This window comes from Budorcas taxicolor, chromosome 14, assembly GCF_023091745.1.
Source record: "Budorcas taxicolor isolate Tak-1 chromosome 14, Takin1.1, whole genome shotgun sequence".
NCBI lineage: Eukaryota > Metazoa > Chordata > Mammalia > Artiodactyla > Bovidae > Budorcas > Budorcas taxicolor.
The window spans coordinates 36,640,456-36,653,443 of NC_068923.1; the positions used below are offsets into that span (position 1 = coordinate 36,640,456).

The following is a 12,988-nucleotide window of genomic DNA, read 5'->3' on the forward strand; positions in this document are numbered from 1 at the left end:
GCGGATGTGAGCCTCAGAGGCTGCCCAGGGGCTTCACCTCTGACTTTGCAAGAGATGGGAGACTTTGGGGCGGAGCAGTGATGTGGCCTCCAGGCTCCTAGTCACCTTTGCTGCTGTTGGGCCTGGAGGGCTGGTGGGAGGGGGAAGCCTTTGGGTGGGGCCTACACAGTGGGCTGACGGTCCCGTGAAACCCTCCGGTGCCAGATTTCATATTCTGATGGTTGCTCTGCTCTAGACACCGAAGTTAATGAATAAAACCACCGCAAAATGGGGACGGTATTTCTGAATCAGCCCAGATATCTATCTATAATCTACAAGCTATAGAGAAAGATTATATACTTTGCCTATATATGACACCTGATCAGTAAACATACAACCTCACAAGTGTTGTGTGGTAGGTATTGCACGCTCCACAGTGATGTGTGGACGAGGCTCTGGGGCTCAGAGAAGGAGATTCTGGCCCAGAGCTGCATCACTGGCTCCTACGGAATCCTGGCCACCTTGCCCTCACCTGCTGGACTTACCACCATCATTCATTTCCAGAACGTCTTCATCTTCCCAAGTTGATACTGTACCCATTAGACCCCAACTCCCCGACCCACCTACCCACCTCCAGCCCCTGTTGTTTTTGTTGTTGTTTATTCATTCAGTTGTGTCCAACTCTTTGCGACCCCATGGACGGTAGCCCGCCAGGCTCCTCTGTCCATGGGTACTCCAGGCAAAAATACCGGAGTGGGTTGCCATCCCCTTCTCCAGGGGATCTTCCCAACCAAGGCATCAAACCCAGGTCTCCTGTATTGCAGGCGGATTCTTTACCACTGAACCGCCAGGGAAGCCTCCTAAAATGGCTGAATTAGCATGTTTTATTATCCCATTTTAATGATGGAGAAAAATACTATTAAAATGACCTTTTTTTCCCCCTTAAAGCTCTTCTCAGTGTCAAAGACGGACAGTTCAGTGTCTGAGCTAACCTGAGACAAGTGATTAGAGTAAAAGCCATCCTCCACAGTCAGCAATCCTGCAGAGCCCGGCAGGAATAGTGGGTGCCCTGGGCTTCCAGGTGGAGCTAGTTATAAAGAACTCATCTGCCAGTGCAGGAGATGTTTAAGAGACACAGGATGGATCCCTAAGTCAGAAAGATCCCATGGAGAAGGAAATGGCAACCCACTCCAGTATTCTGGAGAATCCCATGGACAGAGGAGCCTGGTGGGCTACAGTCCATGGAGTCTCAAAGAGTCGGACACAACTGAAGTGACGTAGCACGCAGACATGCTGGTTCCCTCCCCAGAGCCTGCCGAGCTCTGCCTCTTCTTGTCCTGAGGACAATTTGAGGAGTGGAAATGAAACAGTTGGTCTAGCTCACTTAAGGATCCTGACTTCTCTAAGTAAACTTGCAATGAAAAGCTGATTTTGAAAAAGTATTGGGAGATAATGGGTGAGAAAATGATGGTTTTTTTTTTTTAAATTAATTACCATTAGAAGCTGGGGGGAAAAAATAGTGCAAAAGACAGTGAGATGAAATGTTAGAATTGGGCTTGTTTATTCACAAGATCTGTCGGGTCCAACATCCTTTTGTCGTTAAAGAGAACTCGCTCTGTCTTCTGCTTATCACGTTCACTGGTTTTTACTTTGGCAGCTGAATGCTGCCTAGAGCCTCTTTGTACTGCCCTCCTTTATAGGATTACGTTGCTTACAGAAATGTCCTTAGCCCCTCTACCAGTTTTGAGAGCTGCTGTAACAAAATACCACAAACTGAATCGCTTATACAACAGAAATGTATTTTCTCACAGTTCTTCAGGCTAGGGGTCCAAGATCAAGGTGTTGACGGGATTGCTTTCTCCAAGGTTCATCCTCGGCCCTTGAGACAACATCTCCATCTGTCTTCTCTCTGGCATCCCCATGTTCTAATCACCTCTTCTTATAAAGACACCAGTCAAATGGGGCTTAGGCCCACCCTAAAGGCTTGGTCACCTCTTTACAGGCCTTATGTCTAAACGCAGTTCCATTCTGAGGTCCTAGGGGCTAGGTTTTCAGTATAGGAATTTCCAGGAGAGCGGGGACTGTGGGAACACAGTTCAGCCCGCAGCATCCTCCGACACTCGCTCCAACCAGGGATGAAGGAGGTGGGTACCACTGCATCACGTGACCGTCGGTCAGGCTTCTAAACGGTACCTGTGGGTTTTTCACCTCCAGGGAGAACGAACGCGGACGTGATGACCGCCCTGTCGCAGGGCTACAGGATGCCCCGCATGGAGAACTGCCCGGATGAGCTCTATGACATCATGAAGATGTGCTGGAAGGAAAAGGCAGAGGAGAGGCCGACGTTCGACTACCTACAGAGCGTGCTGGACGACTTCTACACGGCCACCGAGGGCCAGTACCAGCAGCAGCCTTAGTGCCGAGGACTCAAGCCGTGCACGGGACCGCCACCTCCCTCCAAAGGGAAAAACAACAATCCCCGGTCACTAGTTATTTCCTGGGCTGGCTTCCCCGGCTGTCCTTGCTTCCTTCACACAGGGCTAAAACTCAGGAAGGACTTCTTCCACGGGAAAGGAGTCTCCTCTCAAGGGCAATATGTCCACCAGCCTGCACTCAGCAGGCACACTGGCTCTGCGAGTCCAACACCCGGACATGGGTTTCTGAGAAGAAAACACCTATCCCACCAAAGTGCACCCACATCGGCCTCTTGTTTACAAGGGGGCATGTGACTCAGAGGTTTGGAGGCCATTTCGGTAGATCACAGACAGGAGCACAACTGAAATAACCAGATGTCTTCATTGCACTTCCTTGTATGTTCTCTGTGCTTGAGCTAATTTGTTAAAAAAAAAAAAAATCTACTAATCCAACCTGTTAGATTTTTCAGGTGAAGTCAGATGCTTCCATGTCCTTCCCAGATTTCTGTGACCTCCCACCCCCTGAAATCTGGACTGGTCAGCACTTCCTTCCGTGGAGATCACTTAGAACCCCAGCTGGGCAGAGGAATCTCTTTCCTTGAAAGAGTCATCAGCAAGCAGGCAGGGCCACTGTGTTAAGCCACGCAGATTCCCCAGCCACCCAGGTTTGCCCAGCTCCCCTGGAAGGGAGCTTCAGGAACTGCTCTCCCAATAGAAGGAATGTTTTTTAACAGTCCAGCTTTTCAATTCCACAATTTCCTCTATCCAGACTTCTTTGGACCTTGTAGTTTGGACGAACAAGATGATTCTAATCTCTGCGGAACTTCTAGGGCCTTACAAAACATCAGAGCTTTCTTTACTGCTTCAAATGATTCTGAACATTATTTTATTGATCAAGTATTCATTTTAGTTGTACTCTAGGAAGTAAAAATGCCGTATTCAGGGGCTATTTTTGTGATTCAGCAATCTTTTCTAAATTTTGTGTGGTCTGTGTGAGTCTATTTATATGAGGCTATGCTGGAAACTAAATGAGTGAGGAGGCTTTTCTGAATCACTGGAGCAATTAGATAGAGGTTTTGTTTGTTAAATTTTTCTACTGTAGCTTGAATGGAAAAGGCTATGTCATATCACATTTCACCTATGCTGTTTGTGTATATACCTAATATTTCTATTTTTGATCTTATTTTAATACACCTGGGTCAGTAACATCTCAAGTTTTTCACTGATGTTTAACATTTCCAACTGTCAATATAAAAATGGGTACCAGTTGGTGGGGGAGTGGGGGTTGGGAGGTGATTCCATTGATTACATCATTTGAAAAATGTGTACAAGTTCTGCCTCCATCCTTTGAGTGTTTTCAGATTGGAGAACTGAGGAGTTGGTGGCCTGGACACCCATCATCCCTGTCGGGGGGCCCAATAGGATTTGTTTTCAAATAGGCTTAGTAAAGTATATGTGTGTGTGCTCAGTAGCTCAGTCCTATCTGACTCTGTGCGACGTCATGGACTACAGCCCACCAGGCTCCTCTGTCCATGGGATTCTCCAGGCAGGAATACTGGACTGGGTTGCCGTTTCCTCCTGCAGGGGATCTTCCCAACCCAGAGATCAAACCCACATCTCCTGTGTCTCCTACACTGGCAGGTGGATTCTTTACCACTGAGCCAGCAGGGAAACCGGGCTTATCTACCAAGCACCATTACAATTTCACTTTGTATGTGTTGCCTAGGTGTTGGGTGCCTGGAGAAAAGGATGAAATATTCTGCTTTCCCCTAACTTTTAACTTCCTTTCCCATATAATGTTTTTTAAATGTCCATTGTAAAGTATTCTAAAATTCTCAACTCACAAGAGCCACCTTCACAAAGGTGAACTGTTATCACCATCTAATGTCTGCAGAGCTGGTGACGTGACTCACCACGCTGCATTTTTTTACATACACACACCTGTTCACACTCCATTTCAGAAGCTCACACGTGACCCAGCATCAAGAAAGCATAAGGAATGCCCAAAGCAAAACAACATCTCTAGGAAGTGACTAAATTCACCTTTACCTCGTTTTTCTCCACTCTGCTTCCTCTGGCAGTTTTACATTCAACTGTCCCCCCACCCTTCACCCCACCTCCAGGTCAAGTCTGAATTCCTTTGCCTTCAGCGTCTCTGCTGTCACCTGGGCTTCCTCGCTTGTTCTCGACGTCCAACTAGGTGGTGCTCGGCAGACAACACGCACTCTTAGGGTTCCTGACTGGCAGAACCAGGGCCTGGGCAGGTTCTTGTTTAATCTCGGGGTCCACAGAGACGTGCAGGCTGGTTACATCTTCATATCCCAGGCCATTATTGAGAATTTGAAAAACAGAATGGCCACCCCACTTCCACCCCCAAGAGCCCGACTCTGTTGTTCTCCACTGGGTGGGGGAGATACAGGGGTGTCAGTGAACTTAAAAGCTTCCCAGGAATCTAAGGTGAGCACAGCGCATGCCCAGGTTCAAGAGCCAGCCCCAGCTTTGACCTGTACTGCAAAGTGATCTGCTCAAAAAGAAGACCTTCTGTTTCCCTAGATGGCTTGCCTTCCCAAAGGTGGCTGCAGGAGTAGAGGAGGAAGACGGAGGAGGAAGTGTGGCTTTTTCCTTTCTTACGAACAGGAAGCTCGCTGAACCTAAAGCAGAGCTCGTAGCCCTGACGTGTCCCTGGGAGGAGGGGACACTCGGTGCTTCCATAGGCCCTCCAGAAGGCTTCTCGGGGTGCTGTCAGAATCCTGCCAGTAAAGCATATCTGGGTCTGCCTTTAGGGGACACACCACACCCAGGAGCGCAGAAGAGGGTTGATTAGAGGAGGGGCCATATTTGCTTACACAATGTGACAGATCGAGGGCACTGAAGTTAAATGTGAGCTCGTTTCTCATCTTGCCTGTGCTGAAGGCTTTCCTTTTGCTCAAACCAACTATAGCCGAGGAAGCTGCAGCTAAAAGGACACGAAGCACCAGCATCTAATAAATTCAACTGAATTAAAACAATTGCTCATCCTATGGGTCAGCCCCCCACCCTTCTGATTTTAAAGCCACTCTCCATGCCCACGCTTAATTCCCATCAGAGATTCTCTCACACCACCCACCTTTTCCCCAATTCTGTACCTGCATTTCTACTTCTGCTGGTTGAATGAGACATCAGTTCTCTATCTCTGTGCTTTGACTACATGAGGTTTTCTGATGAACTGGGGGTGCCTTGCCTTTCTTCCTGATGGCAGTAATGACTATAGGTACACAAAGATACCCATACACCCACCATTCTCTCCATTCAGTGCTTTGGCACTTTAAAAAAAAGATCACTGTGAACTCACACAGTCACTCTGGAATACCTGGACATTAGGGTCACTTATTCACGGCTGAGAAATCAGTTGCATTCAGGGCCACAAAAGAAACAGAGTGGTTTCTCTTCGTATTTTCTTGCAAAATAAAACAAGTGAAATTTCTTCACAGTGGCATCTTCGTGACTCAGCTAGATGTTCTAAGCAGGTAAAGGAACTACTTATAAGATGCCCCACTTGAAGTCCAGACAGATGTGAGAAAAAATTTCTTCTAAAAATTTTAATTTGGGGAGAAAAGTCATGCAAGTATTTAACTCACCATTCACTCTTTTTAAAAAGACAACTTATGGAAACTATGCTTTTGAATGAATTGCTTTGATAACATTTGTACTCCATTTCATGACATTGAGGTTGTATTAAACTGATGAAAATTTATCCCAGAAAGTCCTAATCTGAGAGATGTGTAAGAGGGAAGCCTTCCAGTTTAATTTCCTGTATTCTTATGAATCTAAATACTTGGAGTAGGAGCAAATGCCAAAAATGTCACAGGGTCCTCAAGATGGTCACCAAGTGATCGCGAATGTTTCCCTTAAATCTGGAAATGATAGGGGCAGGCTTGGGCCTCCATCTCTAGGCCACTGATAAGATTTTTCAGATATAATCTGGATTGGTCATTGTGCCCTATTAATATAGAACTTCTAGAATCAAAGGTGGCTTTATTTACAGCACTGAAAGTCAATACCATGTCACAAAACAAAAAAATCCGTGCATTTTTAAATTACACTTTATGCTGGGGCTCACACAAGTTCTTAAGCCCTCATCTGCTAACCTCAGGGTCAGATGTGTTTCTGATTTAAGGTTTGCTTTTTTGTCTTTACTTGAAAGGCTTATACAATAAATTGGAAGAGGAAATGGCAACCCACTCCAGTTTTCTTGCCTGGAAAATCCCATGGATGGAGGAGCCTGGTTGGCTACTGTCCATGGGGTCGCAAAGAATCGGACACGACTGAGCGACTTCCCTTAATACAACAAATATACTTAATATTTGGTGGATTTCTCTCAGTGAACACTGGAGAAGAAACCACTAAACAAATAAAACATTTCTGTAGGAAAAATGCCGGAGTTCATAGGAAGTGGAGCGAATATAGCCTATACATAGCTTCAGATCGGGTTTTACCACCAAATGAGTTCTTTAAATATGCGTGGTTTGGGGTATTTTGGACGTCCGGGGCTAAGGCGATAGCCTTAGTGTTAGAGAAGTGTCCAGTTCAAATTGACCAACATGGGGGTTGTGGTTACTCAAAACTTATTTAATGCAGCTATGTTGCAAGATGCAAAATATTTATGCATCTCTTTGAAACAACACGTGTGTGTATTAATTGCTCTGTCATGTCCAACCCTTTGTGGCCCCATGAACTGTAGCCCAACAGGCTCCTCTGTCCATGGAATTCTCAGGCAAGAATACTGGAGTGGGTTGCTGTTTCCTCCTCCAAGGGATCTTCCCAACCCAGGGATCAAACCCCAGTCTCCTATTTTGGCAGGTGGACTCTTTACTGTCTGAGCCACCAGGGAAGCTCTGAAGCAACATAGTCATTAAAACACTCTCTGATCAAATGCACTTCAGGGAGGCCTGGGACTTCGAAGTTCAAATGGGAAGAAATGTCTAGTGGTTTTAGTGACCACAAAGATGCCAGTGAACTGTGGTTGCTGAAATAGATAATGGGCGCAGTAGCGGGCAAAGACCGCAAACAAAAGGAGATGCTCTTTCACAAAAGACCACAAGGGGGCGTTCCGTTCAATTCTGATCACTGATGGTGGACTCCCAAATCTAACTGCCCTGGAAGTCACTCTGATGTGAGCAAGGGGATACAGGTGACAGATGTTAAAACACTTGCCCTGTCAAAGGATTTGAATCCTTCTTTGTAAGGCACTTCTTCCCCAAAGTGGATCATCACTCCTAATTTCTTGTCAATGTATTTAGTTTGAAAGAACCTTATTCTGTAGTTACTAGCGGTCATTCATTACAGTGCTTCACTGAATTCAGTTTCAGGTGGCCGGCTTTAAGGGGACAAGGGCAGTGATGATCAAGCAAGTGTAGGAAAACGATTATAAGGGGGGGGGGGGGGGGGAGGTGAAGAGGCTCTTTCTGTGGAGAGGTGGTGGGGCTGGTAACAAAGACAGACCTGGACAAACAGCAAAAAGGCTTTGTAAAGAAGTGACCTTCAGGATTGGCTTAGAGGAGGGACAGGGTGCTGGCAGCAGAAGAGAAGGCTGCAGGGGGTTTCAGAGAGAGGCTGAAGCGAGGGGGGGAGGAGGGCAGCAAAGTGGGGGGTGGATATCAAAGGACAGAGCCCCCAGACTGTAGAGTTAGGGCATGACTCTCAGTCTCAGAGGCCTCGGAATCGCCTCTTCATCACAGGTTCCTGGCCCACCCCTGAGTTTCTGGTTCTGGGACAGAGCATCATCTTCCCTTCTTGGGATCCCTCTCTGGGACCACCCTTGGCTCCAAGAGAGGAGAAGGAGGTGACAGAGGACAAGATGGTGGATGGCATCATCGACTCAATGGACATGAGCAAACTCCAGGAGGCAGTGAAGGACAGGGAAGCCTGGCGTGCTGCAGTCCATGGGGTCACAAAGAGCTGGACACGACTGAGTGACTTAACAACAACCACAAGATCTCAAGCTCGGGAATCATATCACAATACAATACCAGCTATTCGTCCATTTATTCAGTCAACAGGTAGGTGTGGATCACTTGCATGTGCCAGGGAGCATGCCAGGTGCTGGCTGGTTGGAATGCACTTCATTCTAAGGACACCCCAACACAAATGCCCCCCGCCACACACACACATCCACAGTTATTTGTCACTTAGCTCTCTGAACAACAGCTCCCCATCTGTCAACAGCTTTAAAAATATCCCAATCATATTCCAGAGAGCTGCTCACTCTGTAATAGGAAATAAAGAAAAGGACAGTGTGAAAAACTTAAAAATCAGATGAAAACCCTCAACTCCAGAGAATCAAATAAAAAATAAATATTTTTCTTCTTATCAATCAATAGTATAACAAGGAAGTCCTCTGAGAAGAGAATTCACACATACACAAATTTCTGGAACAAGAGCTGTGGATGAGAAAATAGGAACCCCCAGCTCCCCAAGGACAAAGCTGAGACAAGATGAAGTGAAAACCCTGTGAGCTCCTCACGGGAGAATTGGGGGTGAGTGGGGCAGTGAGGATTCCCCGCCAGACACACAGATGATGTGCGTGAGGTTTAACCTCTGAATGTGAAACCCGAGAAAGAAATTCCGTGTTATTATGCCACATAATACAAAATGAGGGCTGAACTCTCTCCTTGGAGAGAAAAATAATTTTAAAACAAAAAATGACAGAAATTGAATTTCATTCCTTTAATGCACAACCTCTGGTTAAATGTCTAAGAGTCTAGCCTCTGGTGTTTTCTGTTTTCAGTCACCTGTGTTAACTGTTTAATGAATATTTCAGATAGCATGGTGGTGTGATTAAGCAGAGATCTTAGGGAAAAATACAAGTTCTAACTGTTCTGCCCACTTAGGAGAGCTCCTGAGGGGATAAGGTGACTAGTACCACCCAGGATGTGGAGTCATCTCTTCCTGTATTTTCTTGAACTATGTGGAATTGAGTCAGTTGCATAATTTCTCAGTAAAGGAGTAAGAATTTGTGCTGAGAAGGTCAGCACCCAGGCTCTGAATTAGACATCATTTCTATGAAAAGCCTGTTTCTTACTAAGCAGCTCATTTTGCTTAGCTTCTTGGCTGTTGATCCCTGGCTTATTTGCGTAGTCTGGACGACATCTTCCCCTTCCTTTTCCTAGGCTGCCCTCATACAGCTTGCCCAATTTTGTAAAATCCAAACATGAATCAAGGGCTTCAAAAATATGGCTGCTCTCCTTGGACCTTGCTCAACTCTTAGCAATCTTAAATACGTGAAATAAGGAGAAAGTGCTTAAAGAACTTGTAGGCTCAAATGTACGCATTTTATCACTATAATTCTAAAACGTTGAAACAGATAATTTTGAGAGATAGTTTATTCAGTCCCTATGTGTTAAAGGTCGGTTCTGCATCCAGAATTGCACACTGAAGAGACTTATGAGCCAATTCAACTCTAAAGGAAAGGTTAATTCGATGGAGGACATTTCAAGTAAAATATATGTAATAACATGGGAAAAGCATCCAAGATGTATTGTTAAATAGAAATGATCAGGATATGAAATTATTTACAAAGAATGAGTAAACCTGTTTTTTAAAGAGGAAATGTAAGAAAAAAAGTATGCAAAATAATAATGAAAAAAGAAACACTTTCGGAGAATACATGAATAGTAACAAAGATTGACAAAGTAACGAAGGCTTTTTAAACAAAGTGGACTGTTTCTTTTTCTTTCTATTTTCATCTATCTTTCAGTTTTCATTATTAACATATTACTCTAGTAATGGAAAAGTCATGCTCACAGAATAATGGTGTGAAATCCCATTTGTAGACTGAACTGCTTAAAAAGAAAAAAAAATACATTGATGGAGGTATGTCAAAGGTACACAGAAGCCAACTGAAAGATCCCCCAAGGGCCAAAGCTGGAAAAATGTGAGTAACAAAATAAATAAAGTAGTATTGAGTTATAACCCAGAGGGTAAAATAAATATTCATGAGTCTACACTGTTATAAATAAATAAACTAGTGAATAAATGGAGGAGAAGAGAAATTTTTCCATTGCAGAAGAATTCCAGATGATTAATATAATAGATACTTCACTTTCCAAGAGGTGAATCATCACACCCACCTCCTCAAGTTCTCACTGTGCAGTGACTTCCTTCCAAGGAGAAAAGTATAGAAAAGGAGGGGAAAGGCACGTTGACGGTGGGGAAACAGGAAGCCTGACAAGCACCCCTCAGCTGGGAGAGGAAGGTCAATGGACACAGTGATTGATCACATCGATAGTGTGACTTGTGGACACTTATGAATTGGGAAAGCAGCACGGAAGAATATACATCACCATATATCCAATAGATAGCAGGTGGGAATTTGCTGAATGACATGGGGAGCAGCGCTCTGTGACAACCTAGAGGGGTGGGATGTGTTGGGAGGTGGGAAAGAGGTTCAAGGGGGAGGGGACATACATATACCTGTGGCTGACTTATGTTGATGTATGGCAGAAATCAATACAATATTGTAAAGCAATTATCCTCCAGTTAAAAATAAATTAATGTTTTAAATAGTGTGCACCCTGGAAAAGGAAATGGCAACCCACTCCAATATTCTTGCCTGGGAAATCCCGTGGGTCTGGTGGGCTACAGTCCATGGGGTCTCAGAGTCAGACATGCCTGAGCACACTGTGCACCCTGACACTAGGCGAGGAGGCGGCCTGGCACCTGTGTGGTCTTCCTCCCCTAAATCCATAACCAAAGGAGCACCAGACACTCACCAAGTCAGTAACCTGGCAACCATCACGAGGAGCTCGAGGGGACAGGGTGGCAACATGGCCAGCAGTCATCTGGAGGGGATCCTGGGATGGGAAAAGGACATGAGGTAACAACTAAGGAAACTGGATGAGGTCTGAACCTCAGCTAATAGTAAGTTAACATCACTTCATCGGCTGGGACAAGTGTGCCTCACTAAAGTAAGGGAGCGATAATGGGGACCTGGAGGCAAAGTGCATGAGAGCCCCCTGTACTAGCTCTGAGATGCTTATGTAAACCTGAAACTGTTCTAAAGTTCATTAGCATCAACAGCAATGGAAAAGTAAACCAGTTCCAGGAGTCTTGGTTCCCAGAAGCCATAAAGAGCTACCAACCCGGCATTTACTCAGTTACATTATTCAAACAGTCCGCTTTGTCTCAAGTGTAGAGGCTTATTCACAAAGGTAACACTTCATTAAGAACAAAGTGAAGGGAATATTTTTATCCGATTTCTGGAAAACACAAAAGAAACATATCCCTGACAAATGGACTGAAAAAGAATTCTGATCAATCCCCGAGGAAGACAGTGCCATCTAGTGTTCTGTCACATAAGTGAACCAGAGGCGGTCTGGTTACTTCATCAGCTATACCTTACCTTACATCCGAATACAAAACTGAAAGAAAATGAAATGCAAGCACTTTCCCCCACCTTCCCCAGAAGTCCTTTTAATACCAAATGGCTTGAGCCATCAATTGCGATAACTTGGTTTCACTTACAAGCTCGCACTAGAATCTTTGTTTATAAAATATTTTAAATATTCAGTCCAATAATAATGTGTATGAAAGGATCTCATCAGAAATACAAAGTGATGAAAAAGTCAGTAAGAGCCACTTTAAAAAGTTACGAAATAAGCCTTCTAAGATAGCAGAATTGAGATCTCTCAATTCCAAGTGTCTGTTCTAGAAACCATAAAGCTATATATTAATATTGTGTTATTTAACTTTACCCTAACACTTACATAAAATTCCCTTGTTTAATAAGTCCATGCTTATATTAATATCGGATTGTTATTCATAAAGTTATACTTTTATTAAGAATAAAGACTGAAAGAGGAAAAATGAGGTCAATTATGGTCTAAAACATCTCAAGAGAAAAAATTGAAATTATTAACTAACATATATTGGTTATAAACCTGAATGTTTTTTCAAAATATGTCATTAAAAAAGAAACACAGCTGAAATAACTGGCACATTTCAATTGCAAATAATCAAAGTAGCAGATTGCCTAGAATATAAATGGCAAAAATTTATTCCCCTCCCCCATATTTTCCTATATACTTGGCATATGGAATAGATGGAAAAAATCACTTCAGTTGTTAATTTGATTGACACTCTTTGTAGTCTTCTAACCACCAAGGCATGTTAAGATAGACCCCTGGAGAGATTATGTCTGTAAGATGTGTATCCGTTGGTTAGGAAGTCATCTTCCATAACGGAAAAGAATCTGAGAAAGAATATATATATATATACACATATATATGTACAGATATAAAGGCTTCCCTGATGGCTCAGAAGCTAAGGAAACTGCCTGCAATGCAGGAGACTGGGGTTTGATCCCAGGGTCTGGAAGATCCGAGGGCACGGCAACCCACTCCAGTATTCTCGCCTGGAGAATCCCATGGACAGAGGAGCCTGGTGGGCTACAGTCCATGGGGTTGCAAAGAGTCGGACACAACTGAGTAACTAAGCACATACAAGGATCTCTTAGCATCAGTTTTGGGACTTCGAAAGGATGGGAAAGCCCCAGGGAAGCCGAGGAGAGGCAGCTTTTCTAGGACGAAGCACCAAGAGGCACAGCTGCCACCATCATC

The 12,988-nt window shown here is 44.4% G+C and overlaps 1 protein-coding gene across 1 annotated transcript in view; it reads left to right on the top strand.

Annotated features, from left to right (window-relative positions):
* Window positions 1-3,583, top strand: part of LYN (LYN proto-oncogene, Src family tyrosine kinase) — a 46,886-nt gene extending 43,303 nt beyond the window's left edge. Inside the window, exon 12 of the mRNA XM_052651415.1 lies at window positions 2,194-3,583. Coding sequence (XP_052507375.1) covers window positions 2,194-2,396 — 203 coding nt within the window. The 3' untranslated portion in view covers window positions 2,397-3,583. The remainder of the gene's footprint in view (window positions 1-2,193) is intronic.
* Window positions 3,584-12,988: the final 9,405 nt, after the last annotated feature.